The sequence below is a fragment of the Tiliqua scincoides genome, chromosome 6 (genome assembly GCF_035046505.1).
Source record: "Tiliqua scincoides isolate rTilSci1 chromosome 6, rTilSci1.hap2, whole genome shotgun sequence".
NCBI lineage: Eukaryota > Metazoa > Chordata > Lepidosauria > Squamata > Scincidae > Tiliqua > Tiliqua scincoides.
Window position 1 is genome coordinate 66,411,151 of NC_089826.1, and position 20,851 is coordinate 66,432,001.

Sequence of the window (20,851 nt, forward strand, 5' to 3'; positions counted from 1 at the left end):
TTCCTAAACCTTAAGCTGAGATGAACTTTTAAAAAACTCCATCTTTTTTGTGCCATATTGTGTCCATTCTTTACCAGAAAAAACAAGATGGAGTCTTCCTTTAACAAAATGGCATCCTGACTGCTTTTCTTCAGGGTGGTGCTGACAGTTCATGGTGCTGATGGTAGTTGTACAGGTCCAGCACCCGTAACTGCAGAAAGCAAGAAACAAAGTAAGGCAAATTGGAAGTCAGGATTCCTGTGTGCCAATTCCAGCACCATGCAGCATATTGTGTACATTGTAATGTAACACACTTGTCTGTGTTAATCCTTCCTTTTGTAGCCACTTCTGAAGATCCTTGCAAAAACTCTCTGAGCCTGGAGGACCTCATCTGCTACAGCTTCCAAGTTGCCAGGGGAATGGAATTCCTGGCTTCACGGAAAGTAAGGAATTTTTCACAGGGAAATGACATTTGTTATTTGTAAGATGACTATTTCCTTCAGGAAATGATGGAAGGAAACTTGTGTGCTCGTGCCTGGAGTTCATTCAGTATGTTCTGAACACTCACAAGTCTGAGCAATTTGTATTATAGTACAAAATGGCATACCTTAGTACAAAATGATATACCTATAGTACAAAATGCATTTCTCAGCCAGTGGGTTGGGACCCTGTAGGTGGGTTGTGAGCCAATTTTGGGTGGGCCCCCATTCATTTCAATATTTTATTTTTAGTATATTAGACTTGATACTACCATGGTATGTGACTGCGTTTAGGAAGATGTTACAGATCTGTACTGTTAACAGGCTACTATGTATATGCTTTTAACAATGATAGTCAATGGGGCTTACTTCTGGGTAAGCGTGGGTAGGATTGCAGTCTTTGGGATGTTTGGGGAAATTTTTGAACAGATCAGTAACTCCATGGGAGGGTTTAGGAGGGTTCTGCTTTATTTTAAACAACCAGGTTCTTTGTTTACTGGTCAACCACAAACAACAACACAGTAGTCATAGCTACTATCTAGGACTAAATAGCCCCTTCAAGTTGCTGAACTCCATTCAGGAGCCCCCTAAGTGATTCAGATGTTGAAAATAGAAAATTCTACAGAAAATAGAAAATTCTACAGGCCCAAAATAGGGGAACATCAGGGATTTGGAACTGGGCTACGTGGAACAACATGGATATGTAAGCGCCTTGTGTGGTAATGCCAATTAAGGGAAGCTTCTGCAAAACTGGAAAGGCAACCAACTTTCTGGAAGAACTTCAGTTTAATGCTCCTATTTTTCATCTTCTTGCAGTGTATCCATAGAGATCTGGCAGCTCGCAATATCCTCTTATCAGAGAGCAATGTCGTCAAAATTTGTGATTTTGGATTGGCTCGAGATATCTACAAAGATCCAGATTATGTCAGGAAAGGAGATGTAAGTATCAGTGACTGAAATATGGTGAAACCGACCTGCAAATGATACTAACCATCACATCAAAGGGTATATTTAAGGGAACCCCCCCCCCCCGCCATCACTTTACTGATATACTGTTGCATCTTTAATGTTTAGGCTAGGCTACCTCTGAAATGGATGGCACCAGAAACCATTTTTGATAGAGTATACACCATTCAAAGTGATGTATGGTCCTTTGGTGTTCTGCTGTGGGAGATATTTTCATTAGGTAAGTAATGTTTCTTTGCTGCTAAACTTCTCAAGGTTTTAATAGACCTACTGAAATCAATTTATATTTAGCTTATCTTGCAGAATTATGACAAATACCAAACTTGAGCCAAGGGGGTAAAGTGCCCATTTTTGGGAATGGGCTTATAGCTCAATTCTCTGCATGCAGAAGCTCCCAGGTTCACTCCTTAACATCTCCAGGTAGAGCTTGGAAAGACCCCTGCCAACCTGGAGACCTGCTGCCTGTCAATGAAGGCAGTCCTAGATTAGGTGGACCAATGGCCTGATTTGGTATAAGACATTATAAGACTAGGTAATGAAATTCTAATGAAGGCTAATGAAATTCTTGCCAAACACTTACAGTCCAATTCTATGCATATCTACTCAAAAATAAGTATGTGCGCATAGGATCAAATTCTTAGTTTTTTAAAGAAAAGTTTGGGAGCTTGCGATTTGGTCTTCAGTAAGAAGCAAGATGGAAATGTGGAATGGGTTAATAGAATCAGTATGATTCCACTTGAGATGAGTGATAGAGTTCCCATTTGGAAATGTTGACAATGATACACAGTTCAATTCTCTTGATGTTTGAGCTGTTCAATCTATTAAAAAGGCTATGCTTCTACAAAGTGAGGATATTCACATGTGGTGCAAGCAACCTCTTTGAAAATGAATAGCCTGGCAAATTTGTTCTGAAAACTCAGATAAAAATCCAGATATTTCAGAAGCATGATCTGAATGTTTACGAGGAGGACCAAGTTGTTGTCCCACTTGCAGGTCCAATCTCAGCAATCCTGTACAATGTGTGCTTTGTTAAAAAGCAAAGCTGTGAAATTTACTGAGCTCAACATCCAGGCCAGAATTTTGATGACACCCTATTCAAAGGAAATCTGTCCTTTTAGGGGCCTCGCCATATCCTGGTGTAAAAATTGATGAAGAATTTTGCAGAAGATTGAAAGAGGGAACAAGGATGAGGCCCCCGGACTATACAACACCTGAAATGTAAGAACTTCTACTGGTATGAATGTGCTTTGTTGCAGAAGTGGATATCTCCCTTTGGAGTGGCCTAGGATCAAATAATTTCTTGCTGGTATTAGTGGGGTAGAAGGGAGGAGCTGCTCAAAGCTCTTGTTTTCCCATCTGTCTGCCCTGCACAATTCTGATTTATCTACTATTTCATTCCAGCCGTAACTGTCATAGTGATAAACAAAAGGAATTGGTTGAAGGTTGGTTCATCTTTGGAGCAACGTTGTAACTATGAACTTATTTCTCCAGGTATCAGACAATGTTGGACTGCTGGCATGGCAATCCCAAGCAAAGACCAACTTTCTCAGAATTGGTGGAACACCTGGGAAATGTACTGCAAGCAAGTGTTCGTCAGGTACGTTGAAGCTCCTTCAGTGGTCCTCATCGATGGCAGACTCTGGCACAGTGGCATCAAAATTATACAGCAGAACACATGTGGTAATGATGTATTGGTAAAATATATAGTGGAAACGCAGCATACAGATAAGAGAGTGGGCCCAGATCTCTGTAGGTTTGCCACTTCACCCACGTAGCCATAATCTGTTGTTGAGAGAAAGAAGCCTCTGCACTTGTGGGGCTCTAGTTAGTACTACATATGTGCAAAAACTGCATCAGAGGATTCAAAAAAATATTGACCTGAATTGCTGATTGTGGCCAATGTTTACCTCTTCGTCTTTGTATCTGTCTCCTACTTTTCTGCCTAAGAGTATTCAGAGGCAAATGAGATATTGACAGAGAATGAAAACACAGGACAATACCAATCCAGTGTAAACCTTAAAAAAAATACAACTAATGCACAACTAAATGCTTTTTAAAAAATTCTCCTGTATAAGCTCTCCAGGAATATTACAGTGAAGTGATTTTAAAATAAAAGCATACTAAACCAAAATATATCCACTTCCCCCTGTTGAACTTTCTGAAAGAAAATATTTAAGTGGTGGCATAGCTGGGGGGGGAGAGCACCCGGTCTGGCAGGGAGCCTCAGTGGGGCGGGCAGGGGCCGCTTGCCCGCCCCGCTGAGGCTCCCTGCCGGACCGGGTGTTCTGCCCCCCTCAAGCTATGCCACCGTACTTAAGTTAGAATTGTAAGATATGTTTTTGTGCATTCTGAGTGCAGAAGTACTTCACATTGATTTATTAATGAATTGATGTATTAATTATTATGGTTAATCTTCAGATGTATTATCTTTACAACAACTCTTTGGAAGAAAAATATTCTTGTCCCCAGTGGCACAGCTAGATGGGATACAGAGCACTAAGTTTTGCGGGGAGCCTCACTGTGGTGTGCAGGTGACCCCTCCCGCTTGGAGCCATTCCGGGTAATGGGAGCAAAACAGAGGCAAATGCATCCCATCTAGCTACTCCACTGTTCCCATATTCCAGCCAAGACTGAGAGGAAGTGGCTTGCCCAAGACCTACCTGCTGAGTTCATGGCAGAAACAAAATTTGAACCAAGGAAGTTCTGAGCTCAGTCCCTCAGTCATTACACTAGACCACAACTGGACTTAAGGTAGACATACATAAGATTGTGCTGTAAGTGGTCTTGGCTTTCTTCTGGACTAGATGTTCTCTCTTTTTCAGAGAGCTGAGCATTGTTTAAGAGAAACTTCACTCCCAATGGTGTACACGCCTTTTGCCCACTGTCTCCTCTGCTTGAACAGGTGTTGCAGGTTTTGGAAATCATACCAAATCTACAAGGCCAAGTGAAAGTGGGAAGGGTGTCACCAGTACAAGCAGCAATCGCTCTTTTAAACTGCAGCCAACTCCCTGGGAAAGAAAAAATTTGTTTCCAGTCGTAAATTCTGTCAATTACTATTTTGGACTCTGTTTTACAGGATGGTAAGGACTATATTGTCCTTCCTCAAACAGCACTGCTGAACATTGAAGAGGATTCTGGGCTCTCGCTACCAACCTCACCTGTTTCCTGCATGGAAGAAGAGGAAGTGTGCGATCCTCAATTCCATTATGACAATGCATCAGGAATGAGGTTTGTAACACAATGAGCATTCCACTGGGAATGTTGGGTATTCCCCCCATTTTTATTTCTGTGTGCGGGGGGTACACCAAAGGCATTTTTGCTGGTTGTTATTTACGTTTAACCATTTTCACTAGGACTGTGCTATTTAGTCATGAATCAATTAGATGTATTGATTAAAATACATTTTGGACTCCTGAAAAGGTGAAAATGGCTACTTTTAGGATAAACAGCAGCTGGGGGTGGAGAAGCTTTTGGTGTGAAGGGAGTTCTGGAGGAGAGGATTAAATCCTCCCTCTCAGTGCTCCATGCTGCAGTCTGAAGTGGGACCTGCCTTCCCAGGCTGCTTTTGGTTAAGAGGAACTTCCACTTTAAGCATGCCTCTTAATCTAGTGATTAGAGAAATGTCCAGGTGGTTTGACTCTGGTTGTCCAGATTACTTTGTAGCACAAGCAAACATGGACTGTCCATACTATTGATTTAACCTGATTGAGTCCATAGCTTTTCTCCAAAGATTCTCTTCAAGCAGAGATTGTCAGCACTCACAAAACTATAGTTCTCAGGGTTTTTATTGTTATTTTTGAAGTATGAGTGTGTGCGTGCACATAGTAGTTAATCACTTTAAAACTCATCTTTCTACTACAGAGGTGCTATAGGAGGAACCAAACTGCAAATGCCAAATATTAATGTTGTGTTACAATGGAATAGATCTGTGAGCAGGAGTGTTTATTTTCCTATCAGTGACTTGCAGTCAGAGAAGGCAGACCTGCCCCTGTCATAGTCCACAGAAAAGGGCCACAACCTCCTCTGCGATTGTGCATGCAGAAGTCAGAACACATGCAGAGTCAGAAAGTGGGTGCAGCATGTGTGCAGTCACCAGACTCATGGTCTATGACAGGGGCAGCCTCCTCTGCCTCACCTCATTGCACATCCCTGTTTCCTCTAAGGCCCCATCACTGCACTCTAAATTAAGTGGCTCACAAAATCCTGGCTCAGAAATGCTTCATCATGCATGACAACTACTTCTATGCGCTCACCTTTTATGCACTCGGGTGTAGCACCAGAAGCTTTCCAGGTTGACTACTGGTGAGTGCCCACACCACTTGACCAGGCTGATTCCTGAACCCCCAGGACTGTAGGCAATGGAGGTGTCCAGTAGGCTGTCAGAGGGCAGTTGGGGTTGTCTTGGGGGTTCAGGGCTTTACTCCCTGATCTCCAGCAACCTGGTACTGTCCCTGTATACATGTTAGTAGATGTGGACTACATATGGCTCCCAACTTTAAGGAGATCCTACTTTCATCATTTTCAGAAACCAACTGTCTTTCCCCCTTGAGCCTCCACTCCCCTCCCCTCTTCATATCTCCCCTCTTCATCCCAAATAAAGCATGCCCAATTGTCATCTGTCAACTATGGCATTGTCAACTTGGCAACTATGAGAAATGATGTGTGTTTGTCAACTTGGCAACATTGTCAACTTGGCAACTTAAGAGAAATGATGTGTGTTTGGGAGCAGAATCTTCCCATATGGCCCCTTCTCCCAAACCCAGTTTGACTTCAGCCCAAACCATTGGGCACAAATGGAAAGAGAGGTCCACTGGACTCATTCTGGCTGGTGACCATATACCTCCTACCAGAACATTGTCTAAGGACTTTAGTGCTATCCAAGAGCAATCTTTGTATTGTTTCTGCATGTTTTATTCTGATTGGAAACAGTCAGAGAAGAAGCAGCTGTCAGGCATATTATTGGTTTATTTCTAAAGTACCTAACATTGATGAGGTGCTGTATATACGTACATAGACTTGAAAGATGTTCAGTGAGTCACATCAATAGCTATTGCTTTTGGGTGCACTTAATTTTCTGGAGGCCCAAGATAATATTTTAGCATCATAATATGTTTTTTGTTCACATTCTCAGTCTCCTGCTAGGAGCTATTCTGGTTTAGTTAGGGAGGAGGTTGGTTTTGGATTCCACCAATCTTGCTACAGATCTGCCTACAGGCTAACTGCCATTTCATGTTATTTGTCTTGATGGTAATCCCTACTTCTCCCACTTTGATAGTGGTGGTAGGCTTTTGGGCCCTCTTATAATGAGAAAGCAGTGTGTTGATTGTCAGAGGAGTTCTTCCAATTCAGATAGTTTATTTTGGAGGAAAGCCTTTGGGAAAGGGAGACAGTGGAACATTCAATGCCAACTTCAACAACTTAACAGAGGGAAAGTTTGTTGAGTTTGCTTTCACTGTCCCTGGTCCAGTCGGAGGTCTCAGAAGCAGGGGTCTAAGTCTTCTTCATTTTATTTTGCAAAATAGTGTTGAGAATAATGGAATAACATCCTTAACTCAGAAAGCAACTGACTTAAAACAATTCTTTCTTGGGTTCACTTCAGGGGAAATATTTTCAGCATCAGAGGAATGAAGGACTGTTTAATACAAACTCTCTGTCTGGTGACACTTACTTCTGACTAGGTTAGAACAAACTTGAGACGAACAGTCCATCTGAACTGTGTGCTGTAGGCATAAACCTGAATGCTCCATGCCACTAGCCAGACCGTATTTAGTTTGAAGTGGCATGAAAAGTTGTGGGTTATGTTCATTGGAAATGAATTGGACAAGTTAGTCACCTAGAACATCTTATCCAGATGGGAAGAAAAATGCCTGGCCTCAGAACTAACCAGGCACAGAAACATAAGCCCTGCTGGATCAGGCCAGTGGCCCATCTAGTCCAGCTTCCTGTATCTCAAAGTAGCCCACCAGATGCTTCAGGGAACACACAAAACCAGGTACCTGTATCCTGTTGTCACTCGCTTGCATCTGGCCTTCTGAGGTTGCCTACTTCTAAAACCAGAAGGTTGCATATCATGGCTTTTAACCTGGATGGGCTTTTCACCATAATCTTTCCAATCCTCTTTTAAAGGCATCTACACCAGGTACTATCACCACACCCTATGGCAAGGAGTTCCACAGATTGCATTTTTACTCCCATCTGGATGAGACCTTATTCTAGAACTTGTCTGAGTAATTTGTGATGAAAACAAACCCACAGCATTTCATGCCACTTCAAACTAATAGGGTCTTTGCTAGTGGCCTGAAGCATTCACGTTTATGCTTACAGCAAGCAATACAGATGAGCTGTTTGTCTCAAAGTATGTTCTAATCCTGTCAAAAGGAAGTAAGCATCAGAAGACACTTTCCTTGCTGACATTTTCCCACATGAAACTCATGAGCACTCTGAAGATCGAGCCTGTATCATCAAACTGAGCACACCTCAACAAATTGTGAGAAAACTGTATTGTGTTCTTCCAGATCCAGGGTGTCCAAACTTTTCGGCAGGAGGGCCACCTCACCTACCTGACACTGTGTTGGGGGCCGAATTAATTTACATTTCAAATTTGAATAAATTTACATAAATGAATATATTAGATATGGAACTTATAAAAATGAATGAGGGTCTTGCAATAGCTCAAGGTCTATAAAAGTCCTTGCACAAAGCAAGGCTGGCCTTTCCTTTGCTGCCGCATCACAGACATGAAACAGTAAGCAGTGGAGGAAGCCCTCATTCCACAGCTCATGTGAGAGGTCAAACAGTTGCCTTCGCTCTGAGAGCAGTTGCTTAGGGCCAGCATGGGCTCCAGCAAGCCTCCAGAGGGCCAGAGGCTCATTGGAGACTGGGGGCTCTCCGCGGACTGGATTGTGAGTCCCCGAGGGCCACAAGTGGCCCCGGGCCGGGGTTTGGGCACCACTGTTCCAGATTGATGGAGCTCCTTGTGGTCTACCATACATGGCTGGTGGGCTCCATTTGGTTTAGTTGGTTACAAACTTTGTATGTATAGCATAGGAAAATGGTGTTGATAGGCAACAACAGGTTCAGGCATCCTCTCTTTGCTGTTAATGGCCACATAAACACTCAAAAAGACAACGTTTTTGTTTTCCAGCCAGCACCGCAAAGGAAGCCAAAGACAGAGTCGCCCTGTGAGCGTAAAGACTTTTGAAGACGTTCCTATAGAACCAGCAGTAAAAGTAGTTCAAGATGTAAGTTGGCTTCACGTCGCTTGTGCTCTTTTGCCCCTCTTTGTACTGTTCCACTGATGGATTGTTTGTGGCCTCTCTTTTCTGGGGCCTTTCAGGACAATCAGACGGACAGTGGGATGATTCTTGCATCTGAAGAGCTAAAGACACTAGGAAATAACCCTGAACAATTGATGTTGCCCTTTAGGTAAGTTTGTAGAAAAAAAAACCTTAAATATTTTTATTTTGAGTTTATTTGCTCACTTCCACCAAAATGCTAAGCGGCCACATTTTTCTTGTTTTTCCTCCATCTCCTTCTTTGGTCATGCTCCTGTTCCATCTCTTCCCCCCCCCCCAATATGGATGCTCTCATCTTTGTTTTGCAGTAGCTAAGCACTTCCAAAATGTGCATCATGTGTATGTTTTTTAGAGCAGCGTGTCCAAGATGGCATCACCTTACAGTATCAGCTCTAGCTATCCTGTACATCACGTGCATGACAGCACCATTGTGAAGTCACTCCACGCCTTCCCAGTGGCATAGCCAAGAGGAGAGTGGCATAGTTAGTACTGCAGGTGCTGCAAAGCACTGTGTAAGCAGCCCCTCCAACTCGTCACTGCAGCCATTCTAGGCAGTGATGGCAATGCGCAGGAGATGCCTTGACAGTGCCTGTGCCTGTGCATTGCCGTCTCTGTCCAGAATGGCTTCGACTGTGAGTGGGAGGGGCTGTTTACATGGCACATTGTGGCATCTGCAGTACCTACTGTGCTATCACCCCTCTGGCTATGCCACCCTCCTTCCCATTGTAGGCTTTAAGAATTTTTTTTTAAAAATAGAAACTTGTTCAGAAAAGGTAATCAGAAGTAAATGTTCAGAGAGTGATGTAAAGTTGGTAAATCTGGATTTTGATTTTTTCCAGTGGACTAGTCTCCAGTAAAAGTAACGAGTCTGTTATGTCTGAAGCATCAAACCCCACAAGCGGATACCAGTCAGGATATCATTCTGATGAGATGGAGACCATAGTTTTCTCTGGTGAAGAAACAGAACTTTTAACCCTCAGGGAAGATGCTGCTCAGACTTGCTGCACACTGGCATACGATACTGGGATTCCACTGAGTTCGCATCCTGTTTAAGACATGGGGACCGGAAAAACCCTTCCAAAACAAGTAATACCTGGAACTTGTTCTGAACATTGCCTTTTTCTTAAACCAGTGGTATTCAATGCCAGAACATTCACAGGATTAGAAAAAGTATGTGTTGCCTACATCTTCTTTGATAAGAAGGACACAAAGTGTTATATGGAGTACTGGAACCAAAGGTCATTGTTTAAGAGAGAGCTTAAAACCCTATCTAGGGTCACCAAGCACTGGTTGTTGCCCTGACTAGATTGGCTTATATAGTCTGCTTACAAAGACAACACTGTGAACTTTGAGACGCCAACGACATAATCTGGTGACATTGCATTTTGATACAGTCGTATGAAGATGGAACCATGCTCCAATAGAATCTTTTAGATTTTCAGATTTGTTGGCAGTGAAATTTCTGCAGTACCTTCGCTCACCTGGTTCTGAGGGATATAATCTTGATAAGATGAAAATTGCCAGCCTCATTGAATTCCCTTTCATTTACATTTCCTCTTTCTAAATTACCATGATTAATATTGGTGAACAATTCTCGTGAACAAACTGGTGAATTCTGGTGAAAAGCAGGCAGAGTAACTGTCCTTCATTTCACGGTAGCTCAGATTATGGCTGTGTGTGCCTTGAACGGCTATGGTTGTTCAGATGAATATTTTTCCGCTGAAACAAACTATTCTTTCTTGGCTTGGTCAGTACATACAGCAGCTGTTAAATGATCCAGGAGTTTTTACTTTAGGTTTTCATTATCTTTGCTTTAATTGATCAACTAGGTATGATTCCCTTTGAGATACAGATTCAAGCAACTTGTTGGGGAAAGAAAACAGCCTTGGGGTAGTTCTAAAGTTATCCAGCAATGAATTTTGTCACAATAAACCTCTGTGTATCAATGACATGTTATATAACTGGCTACTCAGATATTTTGAGTGATGTTTTTTTAATAGTAATTGTTAAGTTTCAATGAATTTTTTTTTTGCCCAGAGTTTTAACAACATTTGATGTATATTACAAGATTTTTTTTTTACAAAAGATATTGTAAAGCTATTTTGACTGGTGCTACTTTTGCATTTTTGTTTATAGTCATGTTTTTCTACTGTAACATTTCAGGAACAGAGACCTCATGAGTGATTAGAAATAACACATACAGTATTTATAGTATGGTTGTTTAGAAAGAAATGTAATATATTATTCAAATAAATATATATTATATACAATGGAAAATGTACTAGTTACATTTTGCATCAGCTATATCATGAAATGTCATTATTTGCTGCAATATTTAGGATTGATGCACAAGTTTTGCTTGTGTATTGCATGTCTCCTGATCAATACTGTAAATTCTGAAGGGAGATGTATGTTTGTAAACCACTGTTGTGATATAACAGGACACTGTTTTCATTGTTTCTGAATGAAAATGGGAGGCATAGTCTCTCTGCCACCAGAAAGGTTGGCTATAGGAGGACTGAAAATTACCTGCCCATGGAACAGACTTCTTTTTCTCGGCATGAGTCAGTGTTATGGCCTTGCCTCCTTCCAATGGGTCTGGATACTAGGTGGGTAATTCTGCTGTCTCTGTGTTATGGGAGAGATCAAGTAAACACACCTGAGGCAGACACATGACATTACTACCTGCCTCCCACGCAAACTGATATGGAAGGAAGGCATATGACCAGAATGGTGGATGTTGGAGAGATCAGGCAGCAGGCCTCTTTTGTGAATGGGGGTGTGAGGGAGCCCAATCATATTTCCCACCAGCCTATAGCATGCAGCACTGCTGCCAGAGCATATGTGCATGCTATGGGGGGGATCAGATGGCCAAGAGAGGTAAGTTAAAATCTTTGTTACTTACCATCCTGTAGGCCGCCTAACCTCCAGTAGGTCTCCTTGGACTTATGCCAGCTACTTAGTTGAAGTAATTCCAAGAAGAGTAGGGGCAGGGAAAGAGGGGCATGTGTGGCTGCCACTGAGCACCTCCTCCTCCCACCCCCTACCTGGCCTATTCCCCTCCCTGGACCACCCTGATCATCCCCTGAACTTTCTCCATCGCTGACCTACCTGCTCTGGCAGGGCATCTATGAACTGCTGGTTGTGCATGTGGAGCCTCCAGCCATCTGTGCTGGTAGCCCCTGCATGCATGACAGTAGAGCAGTTTTCACACTGTCTGTCTGGGACTTATGGTAGCAGAATACAGATCCATTACAGAAGCCCTTGATAAGATCAGGCTGTCAGACTCACAGGTCATTAAATCATTTTCTTGCAGTTCACTAATGGTTTTCTTTTACACCTATGGTGAACATTCTTGATTCCCTCCTTTTTTTGCTGTTTCCCCTGTTTTTTGAGCCTGTCTAACCTCCTGCCCTGCAATAATTCTGTGCTGCGTCAGCATCCTAAAAGAGGCTACAGAAACATCCCACTGCCACTGTCCTGGGTTGCTTCCAAGAGAGTTTTGTAGTTCAGTGCTACTGCAGGAAGGTCACATAGAAGGGTTGAGAGGTAATTTTTGGATTGCTTGTCTCCATGTCTGGCTTCCCCAAGAACAAGAGACCCTGACCAGCCTTCCTGCTGGCATTGGCATGCGGCCATGGGTTTAGCATGTCAGGTAGGTGTGCCCAGGTTGAGAATAAGCCACCCAATTAGATGGATCCATGACATCATCCACCCTAGGGTTTTTGTATGTTCACACAGAAAGATATGGGGGAGTGTTGCCCCCAGTCTGTCCAGCAAAAGGCCTGGCCAATCACTCTGTGAGTTCAGGGAGCAGGTGCCTAGGACAGCATAAATAACTAGGATAGGGATAGTGTGTTGTTGGCATCCTTCAGTCTCGGAAGACTATGGTGTCATGCTCTGAATGGTGGTTCTGGAACAGAGTGTCCTCTCCAGTGCGTGAAGCCTGGGTAAAGTAGGTATGGAGGATAGGCTGTTACCCATGCAGCAAATCCCCCCTCTCCACGTCGCTGAAATGGTCCAATGGAAAGGCAGAGACCAATACGGTTGGTTCCAGCGGCGTTGCAGGAGTTGCCAGAACGTGACTGTGTTCAGCCATGAACTGCCTCAGGGACTCCGGCTCCAGATTTTGCCTCGAGGTTGACTCCTGAAGCCTTTTCCATAACTGGATGTAGCCACAAGGTAGTGGAGGTTTGGGATCAGAGTTTTCCTTCTCTCAGATGAGCTGCCTTCCCAGGCTGACGAGTTCCATCTACCCGGTGGCTGTTTAGTCGCCTCTTACGACAAGTACAGCCAAACTGAGGGCCTATTCTTATCCCCAGCCCCCAGGGGAAGATAGGGATAGTATTCCATTAGTTTCATAGTGAAATCTGTTTTATTAGCTGCTTGCTTTATCTTCTTGCCACTTTTTGCCAACTCTTTGTTAGTCCTGTTGGATTTTGATATGTGTCTTGCTTTGATCCTTTGCACCCCCTCCCCATTTTTAATAAACTTCTCTTTTTATGGCCTGACCTAAGTTCACTCAGGAGAAAGTGGGCTTGCTCCAGACTCTCTCAGACTGTCACTTTCCACTAATGTTGGTGACCTCGGTCTAGATTTAGGGGCTCTCTGTTAACCTGGGATGGATCTATCCAAGCCATCCTAATTCTGTCTGGGCTTCTTAGACTTGGTGGCAACAGCATGTAGACTACCAATTTCCCAGTAAATCCCAGTCTGACCTGGAAGAAGAGTGAAAATCAAGGGAGAAAGAATTGTTGCTAACAAATAAGCCAGAGGTTTTTTTTTACATTTTTCTTCTCTGACATCCACACTGACTTCCATGGTCTTCTCTATGGTCTTTGCCTCTTGTAATGTCATTTCCAGCTTCTGGGAGGCTTATCTGGGTTCTGCAGCTCTGTTTCTGCGACAACTCTCTGTAGTAATGAATTGTCTGTCTCTCTTCCTCCACCAACAGAGCTGCAGAACTCAGAAGAGTGTTTCAGTAGTTGTCAACCACTGTGCTCCAACCTCCCATTGCATACCTGCAGACCTGCAAAGATTTTAAAAGGATTTATCTCCTACTGTGAAAATTCTTACAGTGATTTACAAACCATATCTATTATTTTCTAGAACTACTCTAGCCTACCAAAAGAGCAAGACCGACAGCCCAATCCTAACCAAATTGCCAGAGCCGATGCAGTCACAGTGCAACCCCTAGGTAAGGGAATAAACATTCCCCTACATTGAGGTGACTGCCCCCTACCAAGAACACAGCATGTGCCCCATTGGCTCAGTTGCATCTGAAAAGTTGCACTGAAAAGTTGGTTAGGATTGGCTGTGAGTGATGTGACCCTGGCAGCTGAAAGTTTGGAATCCCCTGATCGAGTGGAAAGTTCATTTGCACAAATAAATTGAGTTGCCCAGGCAAAAGCCATTGACATTTCTCTGGGGAACATGTGCAACAGCCAGGCTTTCTTTGATTTGCTCAACACATTCAGACAACCAAATCAGCCCAAATTAAGGCTACAATCCTATCCACACTTTCCTGGGAGTAAGCCCCATTGACTATAATGGGATTTACTTCTGAGTAGACATGCATAGGCTTTAAGCTGCGTCATCCCCACATAGCTTGGCCAACTATTCAGCCAGGGAAGTAGAAATTGTTGCAAGCAAAACCATATGGTTCCTGCAAGATGCTTTGTTTATTCACATGAGGTGTGTGAGTATAATCACAAGCTGTTTCCTTGCCATTCCAACTCAGGAATCCAACTCAATTTATCCAGGATTGCATGACTGAATTGTAGCCTGGTATTTCCATCGTTTAGAAATGCCCAATCTTTTACCAAGTCTACATTCTGGAACAAAGCTCATGTGCACAGAAGCACACTTTTGATGAGTGTCCCTAGCTGAACAACAACCACATATACAATAGTGCACTGGATGTGTGGCTCATTCTTTATTTAGCTGTTGGTGTTAGACCTTCTGATTTTATTTTATTTATTTATACAGGTATATATATACCGCCTTTCTTTGGCCGTCAGATTTCTCCTCAGACTTTAATCCAAGGCGGTTTACATAGGCAGGCTGTTCTAAACCCCCAGCAGGGATTTTTACAATTTACAATCCCAATTAAGCAGGGATTTTTACAATTGAATAGTTCTAGCCTTTCATAGAACTCCTCGTTCCAGCTGGATTCCTTCCCGGTCTGGCCTCTCTCTGTCCCTTCTCCTCCCACGCTCCACTGACGGCAATTCCTCTCTGCCACCGAGGGTCAGCTCATCAGTATATCAGCGTCGTCAGTTCTAGGGTACTTCCGGTTGTTTCGAACTTGCAGCCTCAGATCTTCAGGCATACAAGGCGGCAGCTCTACCAACTGAGCCAGACCTCCTGCCCTAAGGCAGTATGCCAAATGCTACCCCCCTTACCTGATGATATGCCAGCCTCTGTTCCTCCCAATGGCCAGTGTTCTAGCTCAGCATTCTCCTTTCCACATCTCCTCCTCCTCTCTATCCACCTCTTTTGCTTTCAATCTAGGGAGCAGGAGGAGAAAGAGCAATGGAGGCAAGTGGACAGAGATGGGTGCCTTCTACTAATCTGCTACCTGAAGCAACTGCTTCAGTTAGCCTCATGGATGGGCCGGCCCTGGTACTGCATATGCATAGTTCTATTAGCATTCAGGAATAGTGCCACTGTGCTGTTCAGAACAGTGTCTGGGACTTGGACTTCATAGTGTGCCTCATTCGCTTCTTGCTACAGAACAGTTAATGGGCTTATTTGTTTTTTTGTCAGAGAGCATTGTGTGCGCATGGTGGACATCAGAGACATGCAGTGCAGGGGTGGAAGGTGAGGCAGAACTGCCCCACTGGAGTTCTTTGAAAAGTGCTGCCACCCCTATGATCACGTGAGCAACCCATTGGCTCTAAGTGGTTGGCAACCTTCAGTCTCAAAAGACTATGGTATAAGCCTACAGCACCCAGTATTCCCAGGTGGTCTCCCATCCAAGTACTAACCAGACCTGACCCTGCTTAGCTTCTGAGATCAGACAAGATCAGGCATGTGCAGGGTAACAGTTGCTGATTGGCTCTAAGTAGCTGGTGCCCATGGGATGTAAGTGTTTGTGTGATCACAGCCACCACAGCGGAAGTGACTGCACTTTTGAAAGAACTCTGGTGAGGTGGTTCTGCCTCACCTTCCACCCCAGCACTGCATGACGCTGGTAGACATGGAGGAGCAGCAAGCACCTAATAAGACAGCGTTGGTCTTAAAGCAGTATTATCTCTCTCCCTCCCCATAAGAAACATCACATAGCCCTTGACAGCCACTTATGGATGCTAAGAATTCTTTCTACTTCTTGGCTACTTCTAAGTTGTAAACTATCTCCTGGTACATAACCTGGTTTGCAGATTTAATCTGCATGATCCAGTAGTGCTGAATAATAGCTTACCACTCTCAAGCAAACAAGCAATACGAGAGAGAGAGAGAGAGAGAGAGAGAGAGAGAGAGATCCTGATCTCTGTGTGATACTTTTGCATTCTGGCTCCAAATATTTTTCTTTAAAAGGTTGCATATAGCAGATCCATTCCCAGTGATATATCACATTCCCTATGCATGTCTACTCAGAAATAAGCCCCACTGTGTTCAATAGAGCTTACTCCCATGAAAGTGTGCATAAGATTGCAGTCCCAGTGGTATAGGACAATGTAGTCCATTTTCATATGCAATGGGCCAATAAAGCCAATTCTTTACCATTTGCAATGACATAAATTTTTAGATTTTATTAGGCAACCAATTTGGTTCCACTAGTACGAAAACATTTTAGAAATAAGCCCAGTGAGAAAGAGAACAACCTCACAGCTGCATGCAAAAGGAAACTGGCTTTGCTTCTGTTTTTACATGTATTCCATTTCTGGAACAAGTCAGAAATGTGTTGATCTATTTAGTCCTTGTGTCTGTAGTTTTTCATTGATAGGCACCTGGTCTGTTAAATATATATATATATATCTTCTCAATGTAGTATTCTTGGCTAAACACCAGTTTGGTCACATCTGGCTCTGCAGATGTCAGTTTGTAAAACATTTTAATTATGATATGTATGGTAAGAATGACCCAAGTAAAGATTGTTGACTCATGATAGATCGTATCCTTCTCCCTCTCCTCATCATTTTGATATTTAGTGGGGTAGTTGTACTGAATGCTACAGTTGTCTCACTCAACCTTTTTCACTGCATAGTAGCACCCAGAAAATGGTTGCTTCTCTCAGTCCTTGGCACTGATTGCCATCCATGGGCTACCAAAAATGCTTGGATAACAAACTTTGCTTTGCAGTGATGTAGCAAAGTCAAAACCTATATGCACTGTCAGATATAGGGGACTGGTTTCCTAGAATCAAATGGATGATGACAGTTAAAATGAGGATGCTGGGTTAAATGGAATTTGATCCTGTTCAGTGATGGGCAGCCCAATCCTAGTCTGTGCTGTATCCAGTGCAGAGTTGGGGCTGGCTGAGGCTCAGCCCATGGCAAAGGGAATTGATTCCCCTTACCCCAGGTAACATGGCAGCAGCCCCAATGGGGCTACTCGGATCTGCACCATCTAAAGAGGTGGTGCAGATCCAAGCAGCCCAGTGCTGTACTTGGCTGTCTAGGAGTAGGGTTAGGATCTGGCCCAAGTGCTGGATCCTGGCCCCACCCCCACTCAGCTGAGCTGCCCATGGGCCCACCCACTGCCTGCTCTCCCCTGTTCCAGAATGTCTCCATTCTGCCCTCTCCCTGCATTCCCCAGGCCCCCCCCCCCCGGCCAGCCTGATTCAGCTGACATGAACTCACCCATCAATGGCAGGAGCTGGCATGGAGAGATTGGTGTGTGTCCTTGCACCAGCTCCCCTAATTCACAAGGAGCTGTAAACATGCTGTAAGGATTGCACTCTGAATCTCCTGAATAGAATGGGCAAGACCTGGCCCAAGCCAAGGCAGCATCCAAAGGGGTGCCCAATTTTTCAGCTTCCCTTTTTGGCACAAAAATATGTGCATTAGTGCATGCACGTTCCTACTGCCTCCTTACCTCTCTGCCTTTGCTTCCTCACCCAGTGCTTGCCACTTCTTCAAAATAGGGTGGGTAGGAATAATAAGCTGAGAGCTGAAAAGCTTATTCCTGCCCAGCTTCTTTTTTTTTTGAAGAAGCAGCAACTAGGTGGGCAGTGGAGGAGAAGGCATCATGATCCTTTTTTGATCACTCTCCTGCTTCCTTCTCCAGCCCCAGTATTGTGATTGTTTGCTCAGGGCAGAACTGCTGGCAGAAAAGGCCTGATGACAGCACTCCAACCCTCTTCTTCATTGCTCTCCAAGAAGAGTATTGGGGGGTGAAGTGATGGAGTGGCCAGCAGGCCAGTAGAGATGACATAGAGCAATCTACCCCTGCTAATTGGGTAAGAGGCACTTTTTCAAGTGGGTGCTCCTTTTTTTTAGCAGGGGGAGAGTAACTGGCCCACCTCACCCCAGCACTGTCTGTTCTAGTGGCTGTCTGCTGGTATTCATTTGCATCTTTTTAGATTGTGAGCCCTTTTGGGACAGGGACCCATTTAGTTATTTGATTTTTCTCTGTAAACCGCTTTGTGAACTTTTAGTTGAAAAGCGGTATATAAATACTGTTAATAATAATAATAATAATAATAATAATAGAGGTATGGGGCACCCCCCCTACCAGTTTGTCACCTTTCTCATCCTGCTGCTTGAAGCACCTGCTTCATGTGGCTTCTTGGGTGGCACAGCTCTGATGGGTAAGACTTCAACCAGAGCGGGGCGGTGCAGTAAGTATGGAAGGTACTGCACCAGGCTGTGTCAGCATCCGCTCCCACTTGCCACCAGAGCCTTTCTGGACAGCAATGGCAGTGCATTGCTGTTGCTGCTTGGAATGGCTCCAGCAGCCAGTGGGAGGGGCCACATACACTGTGTTTCAGTGCCTGCCTTACATACTGAGCCATCCCCCTCTGGCTACACTGCTAGGAGTATGAATCCTGAGTATGAAAAGTGACAGGAAGGCATGAAAATCACTTCCGCACACAGTTTCACCATAATCTCCAGCGTTTCACAGATGACATCAGAGACATCACTTTATGAGCCTCAGCCTCTTCTATTATGCAATGCTGAAGGCTGTCCACTGCCTGCTGGATGCTACCTTCATTTATTTCGCAACACCTTTGTGCTTTCTAGCGATTTAAAAGCCAAGATAATATTTGTTCTGCTTGTTAACCAATTTCTGCCCAGCCCACAGTACATATTTGATGCTTTTTGCATAGTTGCAACGTTGGGCAGAAATGGCTTAAAAAATATACGAATAAAATGAGACAATGTGACATCAACAGTTCAAAATATATTCAAACAACTGCAACATGTGAAATGGTGAGCTGTGTGCTGCACGGGGCCTTAGTGTTCATGTATATGTACTTTTATGTTTATATGCACTAGAATAGTGGTTCCCAAGCTTTTTAATACTGGGACCCACTTTTTAAAATGACATTCTATCTGGACTCACTTAGGTTTAGAATACTTTAAAAAAAAAAAAAAAACCTAGAAAGAAATAATATTTTTATTTATTTACATATTATAATAACCAGAAAAAGATGCTCTGACATTTATCTCCCTATATTTACACATGCTTGCAAACTGCAGCAGCTCTTTGCAGGGCTATTCAGATTTTTGAAAAGCCTCGGGGTTTGAGATCTGATCACCTGTATTTTCTATGATGTAATAATAATAATAATAATAATAATAATAATAATAATAATAATACAGGTATTTATATACCGCCTTTCTTGGTCTTTATTCAAGACTTTATTCAAGGCGGTTTACATAGGCAGGCTAATTTAAATCCCCGTAGGGATTTTTACAATTGAAAGAAGGCTCTATCTTTCAAGAGCCACAACAATTCAGATGTTTTGTTCTGATCTGGCCTCCATCCTGGCCTCCATCCTCCCACGCTCAGAGCAGATGGAAATAACTCGGCTCAGCTTGTCAGCTGCTTCAAGGTCGCACGGTGCCAGTGGCCTCGAACTGGCGACCTTGTGGATGTTATCTTCAGGCAAATGGAAGCTCTACCCTCTAGACCAGACCTCCTATGGAGGCTCTGCTCAGCTGCTATGGGATCCAACAAAAATCAGATAGTGACCCACCACTGGGTCCTGATACAGAGTTTGGGAACCACTGCCCTAGAAAAAAAGATGCATTCGCCTACCAACTCAGAAATAGAACTTTCTATCTCAAAGAGTGAGTAAAACCCTAAAGTGGGCCAATGCCAGCAAACCACACTAGACAGGATGAAGAATGCACCCTCCCAAAAGCAAGAAAAGGGAAAAAGTAGGAGCAGATCCCCCCTCCCATGACTTTCACCTTGAAATTAGGAAAAGCTAGAGTGTACAACTTAGAATGCCTTATATTTAATTGTAGATTTCTAATAAACCTTGTTAGAGCTCTTTGCCTATGGCTCAGGTAGTTGACAAAACTTCTGCGGGAGGAGGACTGGGCCTTCTTTCAGAGCTTTCCAATATAATGTGCCATCACAGCATTTATGAAATGTACAAAGGACTGTGGCCAAGATCAGAGGAAACATTTGATCCATCCCAGTGGAGAAACAACATTTTTAAAAATAGCCTTCTTGTCAAACAACTTTCTGATTATGCAAGAATTATAGATTTACCCCTCCGGCCATTCAAACAATAATTATAAGGCTGCAACCCTTTGCATGCTGGCCAGGGAGTAAGTCCCATTGATATCAATGTGCTTTAGTAGACTTAAGCCTAGGATTGTGCTCTCAGTCTTGATCAGCTCATGTGTTGTGAAAGAACCCACACTACCATGAAGTGCAGCTTCTTCACTGCTAGGAAAACAAAGCTTTCACCATAACAGCTCAAACCAAATTCAGCACTGAAACTTTGCCTGCATTTCCTTGTATTTAAGGTCTGCTACAATTAGGTTACAGAGAGAACTTCTGGATGATAGAATGCCTTCATTCTTTTCAGCTGTGTGTTTTCCTAGGGGTGGGTGGGAGTTTAAATCTCATCCCACTAGCCTTTCAGACAGATTAAATCCTGGCAAAGCTTCCATGGAGTCATTTGGGAAACTGGGAGGAGGCCTTTAACATATGGTGCTGATAAGCATC

The 20,851-nt window shown here is 43.5% G+C and overlaps 1 protein-coding gene and 1 pseudogene across 1 annotated transcript in view; one reads left to right on the plus strand and one right to left on the minus strand.

The window, feature by feature from the left end:
* KDR (kinase insert domain receptor) overlaps window positions 1–10,928 on the plus strand; it is a 46,124-nt gene extending 35,196 nt beyond the window's left edge. The window contains exons 22-30 of the mRNA XM_066631879.1: window positions 322–422; window positions 1,275–1,397; window positions 1,533–1,644; window positions 2,543–2,642; window positions 2,916–3,021; window positions 4,501–4,652; window positions 8,569–8,665; window positions 8,761–8,849; window positions 9,559–10,928. Coding sequence (XP_066487976.1) covers window positions 322–422; window positions 1,275–1,397; window positions 1,533–1,644; window positions 2,543–2,642; window positions 2,916–3,021; window positions 4,501–4,652; window positions 8,569–8,665; window positions 8,761–8,849; window positions 9,559–9,772 — 1,094 coding nt within the window. The 3' untranslated portion in view covers window positions 9,773–10,928. The remainder of the gene's footprint in view (window positions 1–321; window positions 423–1,274; window positions 1,398–1,532; window positions 1,645–2,542; window positions 2,643–2,915; window positions 3,022–4,500; window positions 4,653–8,568; window positions 8,666–8,760; window positions 8,850–9,558) is intronic.
* A 4,731-nt stretch (window positions 10,929–15,659) lies between these two features.
* On the minus strand, window positions 15,660–15,780 carry LOC136656764 (5S ribosomal RNA; annotated as a pseudogene).
* Between the last annotated feature and the right edge of the window lie 5,071 nt (window positions 15,781–20,851).